This window comes from Streptopelia decaocto (assembly GCF_964273445.1).
Source record: "Streptopelia decaocto genome assembly, chromosome: Z".
Lineage (NCBI taxonomy): Eukaryota > Metazoa > Chordata > Aves > Columbiformes > Columbidae > Streptopelia > Streptopelia decaocto.
The window spans coordinates 80,194,677-80,219,271 of record NC_138657.1 but is presented as its reverse complement, the minus strand read 5'-3'; the positions used below and the strand labels follow the sequence as shown (position 1 = coordinate 80,219,271).

The window sequence follows — 24,595 nt, the reverse complement described above, 5'->3', positions numbered from 1 at the left end:
TTATAAATACATTTGCTAAATATTAATCATACCCTCCTTCAGCTGAATTACATTTTAAAGAATATTACTCCTACCTAATCCCCCTATTTTTATATCATCAAAAATAGCAATTTCAGAATAGACTGAAATAACGAACGTAACCCAAATCTAAAGCTTTTGTATTGAGCGATCGCCAGATTGTGCAGTTCTGTCTGATTTATTGATCACTTATTTCGTTGACATGGAAAAAAGTGCTGTATAAATTATCCTTAAACAGAAAGAGCAAATGATCCTAAAATTCTGTGATGAAAATGTAGGTAAAGTTCCATCTATTTAAACTTCCAATATATTAATATAATGGACTAATAGTCATTTGCAGTGTTTGCTTTATTGTGATCTTAATCATAGGCTTGTGGTTGAAGGATTTTAAGACAAATACGTTGAGGAAAATCAAATTGTTCTTCAAAATGATGGTTTTCTTTCATCATTCAGGAGTTCCACAAAAGTCTCATTGGTGTCTGATATTCCTTAAGCCTTATTCCACTTTAATATTCTCAATATTTGGGAAAATAAGGGTGAAAATGGCTATTTTCTTTGCTTTTTTGAAGAATATTTAGCGTGGCAGCAGCAGCTTATGAATGCGACTGAAAATCTTTCGCTCTTCAGACTTAGGAGACATGAGAACAAATTGGAAGAAGTGGGAAGAACTGACATGAGCGATGCAAACACCTTGGTCAGAGCCTTTTAGGTTGTTTGGTACTAAATACTTCATTGGAATTGGGATTTTTTTTTCATCCTACTGTTTCTATACGAGCCATTGGTGAAACATGAGAACTTTTTGATGTTTCACTTTCTATTTCCAACTTCTTCTTTGCACATTTTACAGAGACACTTGGGGACTGACCAGGGATCTGGTTAAGTTGTTGAAAGAAAATCAGTCCATTTGTATAGAGTAGTAAATAGTTATTAAAATAAAATAGTTATTAAGAATAGACATTTAAAAGTCGTTATTTAAAAAAATGCAGCGTAACAGAGATCTTTAGATTTTGCCATTGCAGGTATCTATGATTTGCAATTGTAACGACAGCAAGAGAAAATTAATTAAGTAAATCAAGACTCAGTGATTTTGAACAAGATGACAAGAGGAAGATAATGTGGCTAAAATCATGCACAAAATTGTTCACCTGTCCACACTATTATCCTCTTAATCATTAAGAAGCTCTATGTCAGCGCTAGCCTATTAAGCTAGAGAAAGAGGATCGCCCACCCCTCCTTAATGACATGCCCCAACTAAATCCAAACCCATGATTCTTCATCATCCTCCTGTCATGACTTTTTTCCCTCATCATTCAATCCAAACTCCTGTCATTCACCTCTACCAACCCTCCATCTAACAAAATCCCAACTACTACAAAATCAACACCCTGAACCTGACCATGAACTTCAGCTTCTTTGATCAATTCACAAGCTCATACCTCCTAGGAATCCCATTGATCCTTCTCTCAATACTATTCCCCGCACTACTACTCCCATCACCCAACAACCGTTGAATCACTAACCGCCTATCTACCCTCTGACTCTGACTCTTCCACCTAATCACAAAACAACTAATAATTCCATTCAACAAAACTGGTCATAAATGAGCCCTACTCTTAACTTCCCTAATAGTCCTCCTACTCACAATCAACCTTCTAGGTCTCCTACCATATACATTCACCCCAACCACTCAACTATCAATAAACATCACAGTATCACAGTATCACAGTATCACAGTATGTTTGGGATTGGAAGGGACCTCAAAAGCTCATCCAGTCCAATCCCCCTGCTGGAGCAGGAACACCCAGGTGAGGTCGCACAGGAACATGTCCAGGCGGGTTGGAATGTCTGCAGAGAAGGAGACTCCACAACCCCCTGGGCAGCCTGGGCCAGGCTCTGTCACCCTCACTGAGAAGAAGTTTCTTCTCAAATTTAAGTGGAACCTCTTGTGTTCCAGCTTGATCCCATTACCCCTTGTCCTGTCATTGTTTGCCACCGAGAAGAGCCTGGCTCCATCCTCATGGCACTCACCCTTTATATATTTATAAACATTAATAAGGTCCCCCCTTAGTCTCCTCTTCTCCAAACTAAAGAGCCCCAGCTCCCTCAGCCTTTCTTCATAAGGGAGATGCTCCACTCCCTTCAGCATCTTGGTTGCCCTACGCTGGACCCTCTCCAGCAGTTCCCTGTCCTGCTGGAACTGAGGGGCCCAGAACTGGACACAATATTCCAGATGTGGTCTCACCAGGGCGGAGTAGAGGGGCAGGAGAACCTCTCTCGATCTACTGACCACCCCCCTTCTAACCCACCCCAGGTACCATTGGCTTCCTGGCCACAAGGGCCCAGTGCTGGCTCATGGTCATCCTGTTGTCCACCAGGACCCCCAGGTCCCTTTCCCCTACACTGCTCTCTAATATGTAATCTCCCAACCTATACTGGAACCTGGGCTTGTTCCTGCCCAGATGCAGGACTCTACACTTGCCCTTGTTAAATTTCATCAGGTTATTCCCCGCCCAACTCTCCAGCCTGTCCAGGTCCTGCTGGATGGCAGCATAGCCCTAGCATTCCCGCTCTGACTAGCTACCCTTCCCACAGGCCTACGTAACCAACCTTCAATTGCTCTAGGCCAAATCTTACCTGAAGGTACACCTACACTATTAATCCCAGCCCTAATCGTGATCGAAACCACCAGCCTATTAATTCACCCATTGGCATTAGGAGTCCGTCTCACAGCCAATCTCACAGCAGGCCACCTCCTCATCCAACTTATCTCTACAGCTACAACCGCTCTCCTCCCCGTTATACCAACAATCTCACTTCTGACAGCACTAATCCTATTCCTTTTGACCGTTTTAGAGGTAGCAGTAGCCATAATCCAAGCTTACGTCTTCGTCCTACTCCTAAGCCTCTACTTACAAGAAAACATCGAATGGCCCACCAAGCCCACTCCTATCATATAGTAGACCCAAGCCCCTGAGCCATTCTAGGAGCAACAGCTGCCCTACTTACCACCTCAGGATTAATCATATGATTCCACTACAACACTTCACACCTCCCGACCTTAGGACTTCTCTCTATACTCCTAGTAATACTACAATGATGACGTGCTGCTCAAATCTGAACTGAAACAGGGACCAGTTTGGACCTGCACAGGATCCAGTTGTGCCCCGGTTAGAGAAGCACGGTCCCATCAACTCAAAATGTGTATTCTTGGAGAAGTATTATCCCCCCTCACCAACATATCGCCAAGGGCAATTCTCACAGTAATGGTTGTTTTTAAGATTAAATATAATATTAAGTATCATGTCATGCAACTGCTGGTAGTTGGCAGTGTGGGACTGAATGGTGGGATGAAGGAAATGAGAATATTTTAGAGAGAATGAGTCAAATAAGATTGAAAGAGTCATGGGATGACGTGAAAAAGGTTTGGAGAAGGAGAATAATTGATATAAGCAGAAATTCAAACCCTGTCCTGCATCACATGGAGCGAAATAATCCACTTATTGAAAACCGATTTCCTCATCACCTGGCCTGCAAAACAGCATTAAAGAGAATTTCAATTTTGTTCATCCCTGTTAACAGTAGATTCTTCTTCTCTGTGAAATAACTTTGTGGGAAACCTGTCAAAACGTTCCAACTTTTTTTTCTTTGTATTTAAGTTTTTTTAACATGTATTTAGAAGAAATAGAAATGTAGGAGAATCTCTGGCTTTCACGTTTATTGGATTCTATACAGTCAACCTCATGCTTTTCACAGACATAACTGGAAATAGAAACTTATATTTTCCTTCCATGGAACCAGCGATATCTCTTAAGTTTCTCATTTCTTTCTCGTTTGATGAACTAAACAAGATAGGGGAATGCATCATGCGCTAAATCAATTTTTTTTAATATAAATTCTTCCACAGAATTGGTTAATTATAGCAACAATAACCCAGAAATGGGACAAAAATTATCACTTTTTAACCTGCTATGAGTTAGATATGAACATGATGGTTAAAGGACTCTGTGTGATGACAGTGAACTTATAATTAAATTATATCTTAACTTATATATTAATACACTGGGATAAGGGGAAACCTGTGCTTTCTCAGTCTGGTGTGGGTTTGAGGGCTTAACTCTGCAGCTTTGATTTTAAAGCAACAGCAGGAGGAGTTTTGGATCAACACATAAATAGATACTCTTTTTTTTCTTCTTGCTACATACCAACATAATATTTTCTAATGTTTTTCAAGGGGGAAAGAAGTTTTAAAAACCCAAACAAAAAGCTGATAGTCATATTGTACATCTGTTTTCTGCCAAACATATAAAGCCATTTCAGGGAAGGATCTTTTAAAACATTCATAATGGGGGAAGACTAATATATTACCGTGATTTAATCCTGCTATATTCTTATTCCCACCGCTGTTGGGGAATGTCTGCGATTGCCCACGCTGCTCTGAAACAACGTCGAGACGAGTAAGATTATTATTATTTTTATTGCCCTTCAGATATGTTACTGGAATGTGGTGGAGCTTTTCCAGAACTGCTCTTGTACATATTTAGGCTCAAGCCCAAACTGCTACTGAAATATATGACTTTCTTTTCTTCTTTCTGCAAAAACATTGCGTGCTGCTGCTTTTTTCGTGATATTGAGCTGGTACAACATGTACAGAGGCTGTTCCGCTCCAGTCTTTGTGTGCTACCCCAAAACACTTGACCTTAAACTGTTTGCGAATAACAAAAAACACCCATCCTCTTCAAGAGAAAAAAGGACCGATGGTAAATTACAGGTTAACTTTAATTTTTTTCATTGCAATAGCAATCAAAATCTTAAGTCTGTCTTTTCCCATCAGATAAATCGAAGATAATGGATGTTGCAGATCCTAAAGCAAGGTTTTTAATCTACACACCAGCAACTTATCTGTGGCACTTGCAAAGAAATCATATGTTACTCAATACAGATTTAGAAAAAAAAAATTCTGAACAAATAATGACAAGTTTTCCCATTCCCATGCTAATCTTTTAGATTTTGATAAACTGAGATGATAAGAAGAGTCATGTCACGTCCCCATGGGAAAAAGCTTCATTGAAATTTTATGAAATATTATTTTTCCACAAAAAATTCACCATCTTCCCTTGTGGTAGAGTCTGTTAATTAGAATTAATTAGAAAACTTAGCTTAATGAATAGGCAAACATCATTGCTTACAGGATTTTGACGAGTAAGAGCTGATAGATGGATGTCCGATATACCCACGTGCTGCTCCATCATCTCTCATCTTGTTCACGTCAGTCACTTTATCAACCAGCCTACACAAAATTTAAGTTTTATTGCCAAAACATGAGGCTTCCTAAATATTTCAGGAAATTTTATTTAGTTGGACAAAGCAGTTTTGATGTATTTCTGTCAAGAGTGTTTTCCTTTAACATTTGGGACAATGTCATCTGTCACATTTAATTCGTTTTGGAGCAGGTACCTGCGTTCATAGACTTGTAGAATTATTTTCTGTCAGTTTTGTGTTTTTCCACATCTCAGTTAAAGGTTCATTTTTGGGCGTTCAGGTTGATTCGGAACCATTCAGCTCCTGTGTGCATCCGAATTTATGCAACATCGGGGGGAATGCACTTGAAAAATAAGATGGAATGTAGTAAAAGCAACATTTAATTTAAAAGCGACTCCATATATTTGCTTTGCCTGCCATCGACTCTCAAAAGGCTGTTTCTCATCGCCTTTCTATTTGCATTTTATTTGACCTGCGAGAGCATTTATTAAGTTTTACAGAAGTTTTTCAGGCCCATGTTAATAGAATAAATGATATTACTACTCCTGGCAGTGACTAGTTTTGAAGAGGTGGTAAGAGAAAAAGAAATAAATACATTTTTTTTAGACTTTTAAATTTTAAAAATGCTTACCTATAGATTCTTTAGACCACTTCAAAGATAAATAATGAATTTTTTTCTTTTTAATATGATAGGTTTCTCACATCATTCTTTATCTATCGCTTTAATTTGCAAAATATTTAACACTAGTGAAAGAATTAGTGTAGTCTACGTGACAAGAGTTGTATTTCTGAATTCCTTTTCTAACCCTGCTACTATATCTGAATATATCATAAGAAATAAAAGCACTCTCTGTGATTTCTCTTCAGCCCTGTGGTAAATTGATGGCTGTAAAGCATCGTATTCCTGCTCACAACAGTTTGGGGATCCAGGACCAGAATCAAGTGTCGATTATTTGGGACCCGACATTTATTTATTTATAGTATTTAAGGATCTAAAACATTAAAGGAATACTGCACCATCATCAAAATTTTTCTGTGTGCACATTGTCACCTTCTGTTCTGTATGAACAACAGTGGGTTAAATCAACCCTTTTTATTATTATTAATTTTAAAAGTGGCTTATATTATCAGAAGCCAGTCTACAGCGTTGTGTTTTCTTCTATTTTGTGGTGATCTTCTATTTTCTACTGATCTCAGTTGCCTTTTGCAGAGATTTTTCTTGTTTGGTGATTTTTCTATTAATATCTTCACTCGCTTTACCTTTGCGGAGATTTTTCTTATTTGAGCGAAGCAGTAATCTCATATTTGCCTTCTTGATGTTCCCCGAATTGTAACGATGGAAATACCTGCTCTCCTGACTCCTTTGGACTTTCTTACGCCTCCCACAGAAATTTCAAGAGCAATTTTCACCCTCAGGGCCAGAATATAGAACTTCTTTTGGCTGCCGAGCATGTGGAGAGCAGCACTGACTTTTTTCCTGGGCGTCATCAGGACCAGAAGATCTTCTGTTTGTATTGTATGGAAATTATGGAAACTTGATGCAATCAGTTTCAGTTATTGAGGACTTGGATTCCGCAATCTTGGTTGTGATGCTTTTTCTTTTAAATAGGGTGAAAATTACTCAGAGTGGTGCTTTCAGTGGAGGAAACCTGTCGTAGTTCCAAGGCAATGACAGTTTGGAAATGTCACGGCAAAGATGTCGGACCATGGGATGGGATCGGTGAGGAACCGGTGGAGAACTTGTGATTTCAGCTTCTAGTTGCTGGCTTTAGTGAGGGTTGGGATTTATTCAGTTAGTTTTGATACTTTCTCAATTAAAAATTGCTTAGACACTGAAAATAGATCTGCAAAATCCATAGCACTGATTGATTTTCTTGAATGACAGCGGTTGGTTCATTGGAAATATGCTCTTAGATGTGTGTATATATATCTATATCTATATCTATATATCTATATCTATATCTATATCTATATCTATATCTATATCTATATCTATATCTATATCTATATTTTGCAATGAGTGCCATAGTTCTTAGTGCCAAATATAATACCAAGCATGAAGAAAATAGTTGATATTATAGTCAGAGATGATGCTGGGTCTATCAGGAGCTGGTGGATAAATTACATTCCTGTAACTGGTGGACTGTCTGGAGGCAAGTTTGGGAGGTGTGAAGGGAAAATGTGAAGAAAACTGTTTGGTTTAAATTGCTAATTGGTCTTTTTGCAAAATGTCATGTTTTTCCATCTTATTTTTCATGATAGAAGCAGGAGCTTCTGTACTTCAGTTAAATATCACGTAGGATAAAAAGGATAAGAACCCATTCCAAGCACACATTAACGATATTGTAAAGTTCTTAAAGCTGGACTTAAGTACGTAGTAAAACACAAACATTGATGTGTATGTTGGCGACTGTACCCTCCTGCAAAATTATTAAGCTCATTCCTTTTTAGAGAACCAGTTGCTTTAGAGAGGTTCATCAGGATTTGTCTTTAAGGTCAAGAGATTTCTTTAAATAACATTTACATATTAAATGCAAAACTGTGAAACTTTAAGTGAGGGTTATATAAGACCTGCTATGCAATTAAAATAAAAACTAATTAGGAAGTGTCGAAATTTCAGTTCATGTAGTGGTAATTACTGCATAACGTCTCTAAATAGTTTTCCTAGTGATATTTTACAGCTGAGCTGGAATCAGAAACTTTTTCACTTGAGTAACATCTTTAAAGTCGTTAAACTCTGCTCAAGGTAGTCAGGTTCTGTTAATTAAGCCTGGATCGCGATAATCTATTTACCTTTGTATGGTGGAGCTGGGTTGCATATGGAACTTGTTCTTTCCTGTTCTACCGGGCAAACCAAATGAAACCTTGCGATCCCTCTGGGGAATACCGCTCGATTTCAAGGAGAGGTGGAAAATTCTCCATTTTGTTTCAACAGCCGGAGCGTTTCATTTTTTTTTCCACACACGATTTGGGAAAAATACAGATTCCCAGTTTTAAATTTCCTTAGGAACATTGGCATTTTTGTAGCAGCAGGCGCTTCCCAGGTTTTGTGGGACGTTAGAAAATTATTTGGTCGAGTTCTCGGAAATACAGCGTTTTGTTGTTGTGGTTTGGAAATACCGTGTTCGTGCATGGACAGGGTCCCCAGCTGGTGACTGTCAGGTATTTTGGGCACTCTGGTGGTTCCCTTACTCTGGAGCTTTTTGGTGGGCTTAGATCAGCCTCTGAAGTTTGACCTTGAGTAGATGCCTTCCATAATAATTTACTTTTTTTGAAGCTATTTGGGCTGAAAATCATCTTAATTGATTTGATTTGTCATTTTACCATCTTAGGAGAAGGAGACTTGTCACCCCTTTGTGTTCCAGGGTGGAATTCAACACTTGAATTAGATGGGAGGTTCCCAAGAATGGAGTTTGGGATTAAATGCCAAAGAGAAGGATTATCTAAATCCTGGTTTGTGGAACTGAACACCATCTTCAGTCATGATACTGAATCCTGGTATCACCAAAACACCAAATTCTGCATCTCTCCTGCACTTAAGTACCTCTTCATCCCTTTGGGTGTTGGGTTAATGGTTGAACTCGATCTTAAAGGTCTTTTCCAACCAAAATGATTCTATAAAGTGGGCACAGGGCTATGAGAATGAAGCATCACAAAGAATCAGTAAAGCACTGTGGGAATTTAGGTAAATATCTATAAATTTTTTGTTCATTTGGGAACTTGACTTTGTAGGGAAATAGAGGATAAGTTAAAGTACTTCAACATAAGATTGGTTTAGGTTTGGAATTTTAAGGTGCATGGATAGAAGAAGAGATGAAGATGTTGAGGTTATATTCAGTGCAAACCCTGCAATTTTTCCCTTAATACCTATTTTCCCACAATTCAACATAATGACTGAAAGTTATCCGGGTTTAACATACAACAGCCAGAGTATTGTGCCAGTAAAATAGATAAAGATAAGATTTCTGTCACCAAAAGCTTGGCTTTGAAGTTCATTTACGCATTAAATGTCAGAGCAGCTTTCTTGGGCGCTTCCTTCTTTCCCCTCTGCTCTTCCAGTTGTTCGACAGAACGAGTTTATTTTGTTGAAGGTTTTATTTTCTGCTGAAAATGCAGGAAATTCAGACAGCTCTCTTGGAAGCTCCCCAAAGCTAATACAAACAAGATGTGTATGCTTCTCTTAAAGTAACTAAAAATAAAGTAAATTATTTGAAACTATTTAACTGTAGAAATTCCCCTCTGAAGAGGAAAGGGAAGTTTACATCATTAGAATTGTGGATGCTGTTAAATGATGTTATCAAGGTGAAATTCCCTGGAGTGTCAACTCGTCTGTTCTACGGAGTGCATCACCCTGGAGTTTATAATAGTTGTGGTACGGGCAAGCATGAAAGAGCTAACTACTGAATATCCAAAAATATAATTATTTGAAGTACTCCTTAACATCTGTAAAGCTAGCTGAAAAAAAAAAGTGGAAAATGAACTGAAGCTGTCTGTTCATCTAGACTTTTTGTGGATGTAGCTGGTGGATCTGGAGTAGTTTGTCAAATTTTTCCTCTGGGTTTTTTTCCCTGGTGAGAACCAGAATGGCTGGAGCTGTTTGAGGTTAATTCGGCATTCTGAGTCTTTTCTATAAATGTTAAGTACATGGTACGTGTATCCTTTGTTTTCTATTGATGACAAAATTGCCTTTCAAGTCATACGTGCGTCATGAAGGAAGCAGTTGTTTACGATTACAGATTTATATGTTTGCAGATTATGTTTCTGGGGTGGGGAATCTCACTGAAAATATATCACATGAATGAGGCATCATGGGTTAAGGACTCAGAATAAAGAAAAGCCATTATTAAGGTTGCCTGTACCACCTTCATCCTCACCTTTCTTTGGTTCATTCCCTCACTCACGGCAGGGATATGGCTCTGGGGACGAGCAACACGACCGTGACGCGCTCCTGCCTGCTACGCCAAATGCCGGACCCACCGCATCATCCTCCGGCTCTTCCTTCACCCCAGCTGACTTACAAAGGGACAAAATGGCCTTGAGGGGACATTCAGGGCCAGCTGGGGAAGTGGAAATTCTGAGGTGGTTTTGCTGCTTTGAATTGTGGAGTTTTTAGGAAGGGAAACATTACAATATCTCAAGATAAAGCTCCTTTAAGTAGCTTCTCTAGAGCTGTTCCGTACTGTGTGCACCCCTCGCTCCACAGGAGAGGGCTCTGCTGTGTTGGTAATTGTGACCTAAAGCCACCAACTTCAACATAAAGAAATCTACACTTTAGAAAATTCAAATTTCAAGGCATCCTGTTACCAGCAGCAAGATACCACCTGCTAAAAGCCATTAATTTGCCTAAGCAGTAAGTTCAGAATTGTGGGGTTTGTCAGCCTGTATTTCCATCATATATTTCTTCTGCTATTATAGGTGGCACTTCCACTTTATTTCATCAGGTTTCTTGGATTAAGACTTCACTATAGTGCGCCTTTCTTGATTTTGTTGTTTTTTTTTCTTTTTTACCCTATATACATTTTACAGCTATAGCATATTCCATTACACTTCCCTGCTTGGGTTTTGTTTTTTCAGCCAGATAAGCTACATCCTGCTCAGATTGTGCTAACCTATATGGATATATAGATATATAACTGCCTTTTCGATAGCGTTCAGCATCGTACCATTTCAACATGTAGAAATCTCCAGTGGTTTTTTAGCCAAAAGTATCAGTTTCCTTGAGAACTGGTGCAGTGAGAAGTGGGGATTTTTTACTAGGCAGTAACATCCTGAATATCTATATATTGTTGTATGCTGCATAGCACCATTCCTATGGATCCCACAAAGGGATTTCCACAAAGGAAAAGGTGCACTGTTAGGTCTCTGATTTTTTAAAAGGTTGCAAAGTAGATCTGGTTAGGCTTAGAATTATTTGTTGCTTTGGATTGCACATTACTGTACATTCAGGTAAAAAGGGGGAAAAAAATTATTGCATTTAAGTGAATTCTAGCTTGCAATAAATAAATGTTTAATCATAACGCATCATGTGGACTCAATATAAGAGTGAAGTTTGTGCACTAGTGCTTTTTAGAATCGTGGAATAGAATCATGGAATGGTTTGGGTTGGAAGGGACCTTGGAAGCTCATCCAGTCCAACCACTGCCATGAGCGAAATGTCTGAATCTCCCCTCTTCATTTCAAACCATCACCTCTTGTCCTGTCACAACAAGCCCTGCTTAAAAGCCTGTACCCGAGTCCAAGAGCCAACTCTTGCATAGAAATATCTCTTTATAACGTCACAAGTGACCGAAATTCTGATTTCAAATGACTTATTTTCCATATAAACTAGCATAGGAGGAAAGAAAGCAAAAAACCAAAATCACTTTATCTCCGTTTTTATTAGGCGGTACAAGTTATGAGGGATGATTGAGCAAAGTTAACCTGAGTGACACATGGACATGTTTTCCTTTTTCTCCTAGGAATTAGTGGGATTTAGAAGCTGGAGATTTGTGTTCTTTTGACCAGTTCTCTAAAAAATAAAATTAAAAATTAATAAAAAAAAAAATTAATTTCATGTCAAATTAAATGAACAGGATGAGCACTCAGAATGTTCTGGTGTAGGAACTAGAAGACAGGTACCGTATATTAAACTGGGTTTTGATGTTTAGGCTGCTTGACTGATATTCTATAAACCATATACTTTTCAATTCTTTTTACACATCAGTGTCATTCAGCACTATTTAAATATTGAATTATCTGGAAGTCTTTGCCCAAGAGGATGTCATGCTAATTATTAATTACATCGCAGCAAGGATGCTGAGAACTGAGAACCTACAGCTCTGCCCGCAGTTGGCTTTGGCTTTGCACATTTGTGTCTTCCTTGTTAGTGTTTATCGAACTCGGATTATTTTTTTCCAGACGATGTTCTCATTCCTGTGCTCGGCGTGTTTTCATTCTCTTTTCTCTGGTATTATCGCTTGTTTTTTCCTTTCTCCTTTAGCAACAAAAAGACTCGCACTAACCAGAATTGTACCTGCATTGCTTATAGCTGGCGCTGCTCAGTTTGTCCCTTGTGCAACTACAACATGAACAAACATCTGCCTTTTTGCCTTAAAAATGATTTTTTTTTTGAAAAAAGCACCACATTTAATTCCTATCCTGCAAAGGAACCATGAGGTGGTTACCAGCCCTTTTGCAGGCAAGATTTCGGTCTCAGAAAGCTGGTACAGAGCTTTAGCTTACATGTTTCTTTTAATGATGGGTATAATTATTTTTATGGACATAAACCAACAAAAAGAGGTGAAGGACTGATTCTTATCAGTGTCAACAGAGGCAGCTGAGCCCTGTTTTGTAGAGGAATACTGTAATAATTTTATATTTTACTCCCATGTAGAATTTGGCAATCGTAAACAATAAGAAAATGCTGTTAACTTTTAACTCCCCTCTCATTTAAATGTACCATTTAATAGATTGAAACTGGCCTACCTGGCCCCCCAAAAAATTAATATCTGGCTTTTCATTTTGTATAACAGCCAATTCAGTAAAGAAAAAAAAAGAGTAGTCCTACAAGATTGATGTGGTAGACCTTGTCTTGGCCATACGTTTTCTGCATTTCAGCTGGTCTAAAAGTTAATACATGGGGGGACAAACAACTTCTCTTCCACTTCAGAATGTTTTTGTAACCTTATTTCTGTCTGTGGTGACGCCACTTATGAATGCGGAGATACTGGAGATACTGGGGCAGCAAAAGCACCGCAGCGTTTTATCGGCTCTTACGACGTTTCTCCATTGTCTCATCTGACGCCGTCCTTGGCTTTCTGCTTGTTTTTTCCTGTTTTGCAAAGTTTTAAGCCTTTACAAATGCTTTAATCGCTAATTATAGGAGCGTACAGCTCTCCAGATAACATATATGCAAGGCTGGGATTTAGTCCCAGTCTTTTATGAAGCTCATGCTTATAAATAACTTATATATATATATATATATGTAGTTAGTTATGGGTAAATCCTTCACTGCAGCTCCTGGATTTTTTCATTTGGGTCCCAGATTCTTCACTTGGAACACTGTAGCTGAAAACAGTTCTGTCCATCAGCTTCTAAAAACTTTAATTACTGAGCAATAACCTCTAGTAACTTTTAATTGTTTGACCAATATCAGAGTCTGTTTTCTTGAAAATAACATGTTTGAAGATGGTTGGCAATGCTTTCTGTATGCCTGAATGAATATATTTTATCAAAAATAATTTAATTCTTGAAAAGAAATTGTGTGGCTTGTTGCCTTTCTGGTAATTGTATAGATTTCGCTTGATCCTGAATCATAATCTTGCTGCAAAAGTAAAGTATTCTGTATTTTAGGATAGTGTCTCAGCCACTAGGTCATCTTGCAGCTTTAGGGAGAGAATGATGCCAAAGCCACCATCATATAGCATATTCTGAATTAAATCCAGCTTGATAAGCACATACCACTCCACAGATAAATCAGCCAGGTCTGGATTTTTCTTCAGATTCCAGCTGAAGCAATTATTTTAGGTTTTGTCTAGTATTTTGCATTATACACATTTCACAGTGGGATGTTATTTCATAGCACGCAGCTACAGACAGAGGAACCATCTGTGTTTTGAATGTAAAGATCATTTCTTCTATAGAAAGTGATCCCATTGACAGATTAAGTCAGGGCCGTCAAACTCATTTTCACTGGGAGCAACATCAGCATCGCTGTTGCCTTCAAAGGGCTGAATGTAATTTTAGGATTGTGTTTGCCCCTCGGTTACGTGTGTTTTGCTCCTTTATCACTGACACTGTGTCATAACAGAAAAGACATCCTGTTTTTTCTCCTTGAAACACAAACATGTACTGGCTTTCTCATCTATCATTCAATTGCCTTCCTTCTCACAGTATCACAGTATCACAGTATGTTTGGGATTGGAAGGGACCTCAAAAGATCATCCAGTCCAATCCCCCTGCTGGAGCAGGAACACCTAGATGAGGTCGCACAGGAACATGTCCAGGTGGGTTTTGAATGTCTCCAGAGAAGGAGACTCCACCACTTCCCTGGGCAGCCTGTTCCAGTGTTCTGTCACCCTCACTGAGAAGAAGTTTCTTCTCAAATTTAAGTGGAACCTCTTGTGTTCCAGCTTGATCCCATTACCCCTTGTCCTATCATTGTTTGCCACCGAGAAGAGCCTGGCTCCATCCCCATGGCACTCACCCTTTATATATTTATAAACATTAATAAGGTCACCCCTCAGTCTCCTCTTCTCCAAACTAAAGAGACCCAGCTCCCTCAGCCTTTCTTCATAAGGGAGGTGCTCCACTCCCTTAATCATCTTGGTTGCCCTACGCTGGACCCTCTCCAGCAGTTCCCTGTCCTGCTGGAACTGAGGGGCCCAGAACTGGACACAATATTCCAGATGTGGTCTCACCAGGGTGGAGTAGAGGGGAAGGAGGACCTCTCTCGATCTACTGACCACCCCCCTTCTAATACACCCCAGGATGCCATTGGCTTCCTGGCCACAAGGGCACAGTGCTGGCTCATGGTCACCCTGTTGTCCACCAGGACCCCCAGGTCCCTTTCCCCTACACTGCTCTCTAATATGTAATCTCCCAACCTATACTGGATCCTGGGGTTGTTCCTGCCCAGATGCAGGACTCTACACTTGCCCTTGTTAAATTTCATTAGATTATTCCCCGCCCAACTCTCAAATTGTTCCACCAAAGATGGTACGGTGGCCATTATTTCTGCCATAGTTTGCTGCACTACAATGGTAATTCATGCGGTTGAGACAAAGCTATTCAAAGAGGAGGAAATCCTCATCTTTGAAAAATAATCCGTAACCCCCACAGTCAGACACCGTTGCTAAAGAAGAAAATTTCATTGGAGTGTGCACACAAAATACTGGTCTTCAAACAAGCATTTCCAAAGGATTTCATCACTTAAATCTCCTTTGTACGTGCAGAAGACAAGCGGTGTGGATAATCATTTTGATTGGAAAAGGCCCTCAAGATGATCGAGCCCAACCGTTAACCCAACCCTGGCAGATGTGCAGGGTGCGATGGGTTTTGATCCAGTCAGTTTTCCTTCTCCTGTCTTTGCTTTTCTCTTTCACCAGCCACTTTTTAGTTGTCTTCTTTTTCTCTCTTCTTCACCCTATCCCTCCTCCCCAAGTAGGAACTCAACAGAAAATGTATTAAATTAAGTATATGCTGAAGTGCTTTTACTTACCATAGGAAGGGTTGAAAAGATGTTCACTTAACCCTTAGTGAATTTGGCTGATGACAGTATTTTAATTCTTGTTGGCCTGAGAAGATGACTCCTGTTGAGAGAATCAAGCTCTGAGGCTGAAGACTAGAGCGGTTCGGTTAAAATTTGGGTTATTATGGGAGAAAACAGATCTCTTTCAGATACAGGCACGCCAGATTTGCTCACTGTTGAGACGTTAACCAGCTAATAGCTCCATTAGTAATAATTACCTGTGCTCTGCCTTTATTACCTCATCTATTTTACGATGGAAAAGGGCACGCTGACCTTTTAATCCCTTTTTTGTTGTTTTAAAGGCACAAGACCTGAACGTGATCGAGGAAGTGATCCGCATGATGCTGGAGATCATCAACTCCTGCCTGACCAATTCTCTTCACCACAACCCCAACCTGGTGTACGCGCTGCTTTACAAACGGGATCTGTTTGAGCAGTTTCGAACTCACCCTTCCTTCCAGGACATCATGCAAAATATAGATCTGGTGAGTGACACGTTGTCGAATGGGTGCTTCCACTTGGTTGTTGGATCTTTTTTTATCCTTTTGAGAGGTGGAAAGTATTTGTTGTCTCTATCAAGCTACTTTTGAAATGTTGGAGGTTCTGTCCCCTGTTTCCTGGGCTTCCACTGTCATTTTTTTTCTGGGCAACATCTTTAATTTGGGAGAGTTTGGGATGCGTCTGGTAAGGAATTCCCAACCGGTGACGCATCTTTCATTCCCCTAAGGAAGGACAGCACCAGCTTCTCTTAACTACCCCTTGTTAAAAGCCTTTCATGGAAGAAATAACAAGTTTCCATCATCAGCCAGTCTTTTTCTTAATCCCCTCACTGGTTTATTAATGAATATGAGGGATATTTTTTATGAGCAGACATTCAGCTGCCTTTATCTGTGTGTTGCTCTCACCTAAAAAGTGTCTCTGCACATCAATCCCTTTAGGGTAATTAAACATTTTAGAAGACAAAATGAAAATAGCTGTGGATCAGAAGCTGTTAGCGCTGTGGCCCTCCATGGAGTATGACTCTGGAAAACAGTGGTTAATTAATTACTGCTGCAGCTGATGGTGGCTTTAATATTTGTATTGAGAACCCAAGTAATGACTCCTGGTAGAAAATTACAGATTTTTAAGCGCAATAAATATTTCTCTTTTGTCAAGTCAGTATTTGCAGAGCTGAGCAATGCTTGAAGTAGCTTTCATTTTAAAATATTACAGAAGATTTACTGATTTCTGATGATCCATAAAGGAATTTTAAATGTCAAACTGAAATCCTGCTCTGTACCTCCCTCTTCCTCTTCTGTTCTCACTTTGTGTTTTCTGGTCATGCAAGAGCATGGAGAGCAGAGGATTCGGAGCTCAAAACTCTCTGAATTTTTGGCAGCTACAGAATACAGCGTTATACTGCCCGGATGATTAGGACAAGATGTCTTCAATATGTGTAAAGAGATGGTATGGGCAGTGAAGATAAGTCGTGATCATCTTCTTTCTCTTTTTTTTTTTCTTGTTCTCTTCTCCTCTTGTCTTCTTCCTTTCTTCTTCTTGTCTTCTTTCCTCTCTTCTTCTTTTCCTCTTCTTCTCTTTCTCCTGCTTCCTTTTTCCCTTCTTCTTCCCTTTGTATTCCCTTCTTTTTTCTTCTTCTTCTTTTTCTTCTTCTTCTTTTCTTTTTCTTCTTTTCTTTCTTCTTCTTCTCTCTTCTTCTTCTTCTTCTTCTTCTTCTTCTTCTTCTTCTTCTTCTTCCTTTTTCTTCCCTTTTCTTCTTCTCTTCTTCTTCTTTTTCTCTTCTTCTCTTCTTCACTTCTTCTTTTTCATTCCTGACTGAGATAGACACCTTCTCTGGTCACTTGTCCAGATCCAAGAAGATGAGTGCTGGCCATACCTTCTGCATGACACCCCCAGATAGCAGCATGTCCTTTCCTTTGTAACACTTAAATGTAGGTTTTCCTCAAAAATTTAAACAATTCCTCCCCAAAACTATCTAATATTAGGTTACGGCATAATGCCACTTACATTCAGTAACTATTTAAAGCTTTCCAAGGGAGCATGCTGAATTTTTAAATAGCTCCTTTGTTAGAGAAGCAAAGATGTCAAAAAAAGAGATATTTTTTTCGTAAATGTACCTGTCACCAGCTGGCAAATGCTGAGAGCTGTCAGGCTTGCAGATCTGAATAAAAGATGAGATTCAGCTGACTCCTACCCTGTCACGTCCTGCAGCTAAACACGGCATCGGCAGCGCTGCCATCCCGTAGTTTATCTTGGTCTTGTGTGCCACGGCCAGAATGTTGTGACTGGTCTTCCTATCCCTTGAGAAAGTGTCAAATCGTGTTAGTTTTGCTGTACACATGGGGCAGTTTGTCTGGGACCGTGTGGGCACTGAGAAGAACCGAGTTCTTGGCTCCCAAACTTTGCTCCAGGCTTTCTGCAGTGATGGAGGTGGAAGCTCCATCCTCATGGCCACGTGAGTTGAGTGGTTGTGAGTGTCTGAAATGTAGATGTGCTCCAAAAAGAGTCAAAAATATGGGGAAAAAATATATATATATTTAAAGATTTGGCTCAATAAATACATAAAATGTATGTTGCTGGAAGCTGAGAGGATGTATTCACAGGGAGGATCTCCCTATTCTTGACCTTCTCTTATATTCTTATTTAAGCTTCCATCCCAGCCTGATGTAAGAGAGAGGATTTTGGGGCTTTTTCTGTAGCTAAGACTGATTATTCAGAGCAGGATGTATCAGGGAGCTCTGTTGGGTTTCAGGCTGCTGTGCTCAATGTAATTTGGTGGCCCAAAGCTTATAAATCATAGGTGTAAATGGTAAATGTTGCAGCTTTGGTAGTGGAAGAGTTGGGACCCCAAACCATGTCTGGATGGGCTGTGCTACGTCTTGATTCTCTCCACTGATGATTTTGTGGTCATTAAACAGCAAAATGCGTTTGGATTGTCTCCAGCCACACTACAGTGGAAGCATGAGTATAATTTCCATCATCAGATGCCACTAGAGGCCCACATGAGGTTCGTGTTATGCTCTGGGTCACCCTGACATCCCTCTGTGCTTCAGCAGAATTCTCTTTATGCTGGGTGTAAGATTCTCCGATCCTAAACTATAGTCCAGATTTGTATTTCCTACAGAAATACTAACAGACAGCAAGTTCTGTGTTGAGGAAATCTGATCAAAATACAGAATATGTGCAATCTGTAATGAGTTTTGGACACCACGACAGATGCCAGGTCGCCTTGTCAAGAATCTATAAAACGGTTATGACATTTTTTTACTTTAATACTTAGTGGTTTGACTCTGTTGCACACAATGTTCTCATCAGACAAACAGGAAGCACTGAAGAGGTGAAAATGCTAAAAATTGGATGCAAAATTAGTTGGAAAATGTACTGAGAAGGAAGTAATGAGGAGCCGATGGTGCAAATAGAAGGGGTTGTTTGCTGCAGTCCTGTGTGGGTATGCAAAGAAGAGAAGCCCAGAGGTGTCCCTTGAGTCTTCTGGTGCTAGTGACGTCTTAGCTGGCTTACTCTGGGTTTAGAATCACTTGTGTTGGAAAGGATCTGTAAGATCATCATGTCCAACCATTAACCCACCCCTGGCACTGCCCCGTGTCCCTGAGAACCTCATCTCTGTGTATTTCCAACCCCTCCAGGGATGGTGACTCCAGCACTGCCCTGGGCAGCCTGTTCCAATGCCCCACAGCCCTTTGGGGAAGAAATTGTTCCCCAGATCCAACCTCAACCTCCCCTGGCGCAACTTGAGGCCGTTTCTTTGTGTCCCTGTGTCCCCTCAGCTCCTGTTCTCCAGCTGAACCCCCCAGGTCCCTCAGCCGCTCCCATCACACTTGTGCTCCAGCCCCTTCCCCAGCTCCGTTCCCTTCTCTCCACTCGCTCCAGCACCTCAAGGCCTTTCTTGGCGCCCAAAACTACCCCCAGGATTCACGGTTTGGCCTCCGCAGTGCCGAGTACAGTGGCACAATCATTTCCCTAGTCCTGCTGGCCTCACTATTCCTAATACAATCCAGGATGCTGGTGGCCTCTTGGCCACCTGGGCACACACTGGCTCATATTCAACCACTGTCACCAACCCCCCCAGGTCCCTTTCCTCTGGGCTCTTCCCTGACCCTGCAGGCTCCCCAGGTCCCAGCACAGGGACGGTCACTGCCCTGGGCCTGCTGGCCACACCAGTGCTGGTACCAGCCATGATGCTGGTGGCCTTTTTGGCCACCTGAGCACACGCTGGCTCATGTTCAACCAGCAGCATGGAAGAAATTCTAGGGAGAAACAAGAGCTGTAGGAAACAGGACCTCTGAGGACAAATAGAACGGGCGCTGATCAGCCAAGGCCAAAGGTGATGTGATATTATTAAAATAAAACGCTGCTGTGAAGGGAAAGGAAATAACCTTTTCCACATACTTGTGGATTCACAGGTCGTAAGCAAAGACTTCCCGATGTTAATAACAACGAAGCGCTGCGGTAGGTTTTCAGGGACTCGATCTCTGGAGAACAGACGTTTGGCAGGACGACACGGGGGCAGGAGACCGAGTAGAACATCTCTGTAGCTGTCCAGGAATATGGAGATGGTTCTGCAGCTCCAACAGCTGCCCAGACTGGTGACAATTGCCCGGGTTAACCGTGGGATAAACTTCATCACAGTAATTAAGGACTTGGTCTCAGGATTTGAAGCATTCAGGTTACTGTGGTGATAACATGTGAGCTCTGTGTGCTTCAATGTTGAGGCAAAGAACAGGTAAATGTTTAAGAGCCATGATTGTATAGAACACTCTTTTATTTAGAACTACTTATCTACCTCTGGCATTTTATAAATAAGCTAAAAATCACCATTGCCAGCTCATTGGCAACATATGGGAACAGTTAATGCTCTACAGAAGAAACTGAAATCAAAATGCCTTCTGTTTCCTATTAATTTACTTTTCGTTTTGGAAAGTCATCTTTATAGGGTATTGCGCATCTCGTTTAGCTAAATGGATATTCCTTTGGATGGGGAACAAAGAGGAATGCTGTGGTTCCTGTCATTCATCCTGGGAAATGGTTCAGCTGTGACCCATCTATATGTCTCTGTTCTAGAGGTGGTCCCTAATTTGGTCAGCAACCTCAGATGTGTCAGGAATTCAGTGATGACTTTTCCCTTGTAATTCTGAAAGGCAAGTTTGGTTCACGGCCGTGGTGAGAACTCAGCTTGTCTTTTCATGACTTTCAGATTTCCTAGCGGTAGATGTCATGCGGTTGAACAAGCTGAACTAGGAGCTGCAAGAAGTTTGTTTGCAAAATAATTGGATAGAAAGCAGGAGGTCGGGAGGAATGGTTTAGTGGTGCAAAGGATCCGATTGATGCAATTTCCTACTGGAATTTAATTCTCTGAAGATGTTGCCCTGCTCGATTTTACAATCCGTTGAGTTGGCTTGAGTCTGGCACAGCAACTTGTGTTTCAGGACTTGCAATGAACACAAGACTGACCTTTCATGGGTTTCTTTATTTAGAAAAACTTTGATCCTGCTAATTAAAAGGGCCGGGCTAAATAAGTGATTTTTTTTTCTCCTCACTTTCTTTACTAGAAGTGGGAGGATGAGAAGAGCCACGTACCTTGGAAAGGTTCACGTGTCTTTGAACACGTTGCTCCTTGTTTCACAGAGAATCTGAAAAACTTAAATTTGCAGCTAGACCTTTTGTGTTTCTCCTACTTTTGAATCACCTGGAGCAGTTTTGCCCCTTCTTAAATCAGCTTTGTTTCTTCTCCAGGACAGAGGGTTTGATGATCGGCTCCCGAGCATAGTTGTAATTTATATTTTCCTCAGGAAGCTACTTAGCTGAAGTGTTAATCCCACAGTACTTTATGACAAGAGGTTTGTTTTCTCCTTTCTCCTCATAGCCTTTTATGAGAATGTAACACGGTGGATGGATGATGGCAGAGCGGTGGATGTGCTCTACCTTGACTTCAGTAAAGCCTTTGCCACAGTCTCCCACAGCATCCTCACAGCTCAGCTGAGGAGGTGTGGTCTGGACAATAGAGTAGTGAGGTGGGTTGCAAACTGGCTTAAGGAGAGAAGCCAGAGAGTGGTAGTCAATGGTGCGGAGTCCAGTTGGAGGCCAGTATCTAGTGCAGGGCCTCAGGGGTCAGTGCTGGGGCCCATATTATTCAATATATTCATTAACGATTTGGACGAGGGAATTGAGTGTACTATCAGCAAGTTTGCTGATGACACCAAGCTGGGAGGAGTGGCTGACACGCCAGAGGCTGTGCTGCCATCAGAGACCTGGACAGGCTGGAGAGCTGGGCAGGGAATAACCTGATGAAATTTAACAAGGGCAAGTGTAGAGTCCTGCATCTGGGCAGGAACAACCCCAGGTTCCAGTATAGGTTGGGAGATTACATATTAGAGAGCAGTGTAGGGGAAAGGGACCTGGGGGTCCTGGGGACAGCAGGGTGACCATGAGCCAGCACTGGGCCCTTGTGGCCAGGAAGCCAATGGCATCCTGGGGTGTATTACAAGGGGGGTGGTCAGTAGATCGAGAGAGGTTCTCCTTCCCCTCTACTCCGCCCTGGTGAGACCACACCTGGAATATTGTGTCCAGTTGTGGCTCCTCAGTTCCAGCAGGACAGGGAACTGCTGGAGAGGGTCCAGCGTAGGGCAGCAAAGATGATTAAGGGAGTGGAGCATCTCCCTTATGAAGAAAGGCTGAGGGAGCTGGGGCTCTTTAGTTTGGAGAAGAGGAGACTGAGGGGTGACCTTATTAATGTTTATAAATATATAAAGGGTGAGTGCCATGAGGATGGAGCCAGGCTCTTCTCGGTGGCAAACAATGATAGGACAAGGGGTAATGGGATCAAGCTGGAACACAAGAGGTTCCACTTAAATTTGAGAAGAAACTTCTTCTCAGTAAGGGTGACAGAGCACTGGAACAGGCTGCCCAGGGAAGTGGTGGAGTCTCCTTCTCTGGAGACATTCAAAACCCGCCTGGACATGTTCCTGTGCGACCTCACCTGGGCGTTCCTGCTCCAGCAGGGGGATTGGACTGGATGATCTTTTGAGGTCCCTTCCAATCCCAAACATACTGTGATACTGTGATACTGTGAATGTTATACACAGTTGGTCAGTTTTCTTCTCCTTTTCAGCGTGCCGGCAATCCAGCATCTTCCTCTCCCGATAGCAAACACGTCTGGAAACGTAAAACAACCAATGTCAACATGTGCATCTTTCTCTTTTCATTCTTTAAAAAGAAAAAGTAATCAGAACTTTTTCATTTTGTGCCAAGTTATTTTCTCTTTTTTCTCTTTTGCCGAATTAACCTTGACCGTTGCGGGCAGAGGAGGCAGAAGCGAATCGTTCTGTTATTTTTAGCTGGAGGAGAAAACAAGGAGCTGAAGTGTGAGTTACGGCTTTGGATGGGCTGGGGCATCGCACTGGAAGAACCCAAGTGGAGGCAACATCTTGTCCTTGATAGCTCTGCTGCTATAGTAAATAGAAATATTTCTTTACTTCAGCCTTTCAGCCTGATTGAAAACAATAGATGGGTGAAATAATAGACATTGTGTTTATTACCTCATCCTCTTAAAAAAAATCTCCCAACACTAAAATGTCTCTTTTAAGTCATTCTAGTTTTCTTGTAGCACTTTTAATATCCGGAAATATTTTGTAAATTTATTGTTTAGAAAACAAAAGGGCAAAAGATGAGTCTCCGGGGGAAAACTGACCTCTTAAATGGAAAAGCTTACTGCAAAGCGCTTTTGGAAATCACTGTAGAAACCAGGTTTTGTTTAGAGATCTTGAGTATATGAATGGTGTAGTAATATATTAATTATACTAATTAATATATAAATACAAAGCCTGGAGGTCCCTGAGCTGATGGTGACCAAACCCATCACATGGTTGGGATGCTCATGCAACCAGAATTAGACTTTTTGGACAGGACAAGGCACTGGAGATCCATTGTTTCATCTCAATGCTGACAAGATATTCCCGATGAGCGGCTGTTTAAGCCATGATTAAACATGCCTTTTAATCCCTGTTAATATGGGAGCCAGACTGGAGAGAGTGAGCTTTTTAAAATGGGTTATTTTCCTTGCACGGAGAGGGTTTTTTGGCTCAAAGCGTGACTTGGATACGAGTAATTTGCAGCAACTCATTAAGTTCCTTCTTCTCGTTAAGTTACTCTTCTTCCTAAGCAGTCTTTGCGGTTATTTTCCATTTTCTTAGACCTGTTGCCCAAATAATTGAGAAAAATAATTTTCAGAATATCAAAAAATGGACACCATCTCTTGGTCTGGTTTGTTTGCCATGAGATTTACTCTTTTCTATACATTAATATGCTCAGCGTTGGGTTCTAAAGCATGAAACTCATTTAATATTATCCACCCAGTTAACTTTTTCTGGTTCCTTTTTAAGTGGACAAGGAGTTGAAATCTGTTAATTTTCATTATTATTTTAAACGTAGCTCTGTTACTTATGCATGGAAGATAATTAAAGCTCTTTCAAAGGAAAGTGCTACTCTGCCTTAATATTATGTTCAGCTTTCATTTGCATCTTTTATATTTAAGAAGATAATTACGTAAAGTGTTAAACCTGCTACAGAGGAGACGGGAGCTTGGGCAGTTGGGATGTAATGCAAGACGCCTTTTGGTTTTCTTACTGATATAACTCTTCTGTGTATGTGTATATATCTTCCTCTATATAGCTATTTTGCTTTATTTTATTTATTTTATTTTATTTTATTTTATTTTATTTTATTTTATTTTATTTTATTTTATTTTATTTTATTTTATTTTATTTTATTTTATTTTATTTTATTTTATTTTATTTTATTTTATTTTATCTTATCTATTTTTTAATTTCATTGGTGTACCCACTGGGTATCTGAGTATGTCACTGGGATATTGTGCTCCTCAGGGTTAGAAAGGGAATTATTCCAGTTCTGTATTGTCTAAGCAAATGATGCTTAGAGATAAGTCTTGTTATTTAAGTCGATATTTTTCATTTCAGTCTTTAACTGCATACCAAAAATAGCTATTCAGAGTTCTGTGAAATACTGACATAGCCTGAAAATATTGGAAGCCTATCATAGGTCTGTTCTTTGTGCAATATA

General features: G+C 40.5%; 1 protein-coding gene across 3 annotated transcripts in view; it reads left to right on the top strand.

Annotated features, from left to right (window-relative positions):
* The window catches only part of DYM (dymeclin), a 183,695-nt gene that overhangs the window by 124,982 nt on the left and 34,118 nt on the right, over positions 1-24,595 (top strand). For all 3 annotated transcript variants that reach the window (XM_082074229.1, XM_082074231.1, XM_082074230.1), the window contains exon 15: positions 15,808-15,990. In XM_082074229.1, the coding sequence (XP_081930355.1) occupies positions 15,808-15,990 (183 nt within the window). The remainder of the gene's footprint in view (positions 1-15,807; positions 15,991-24,595) is intronic.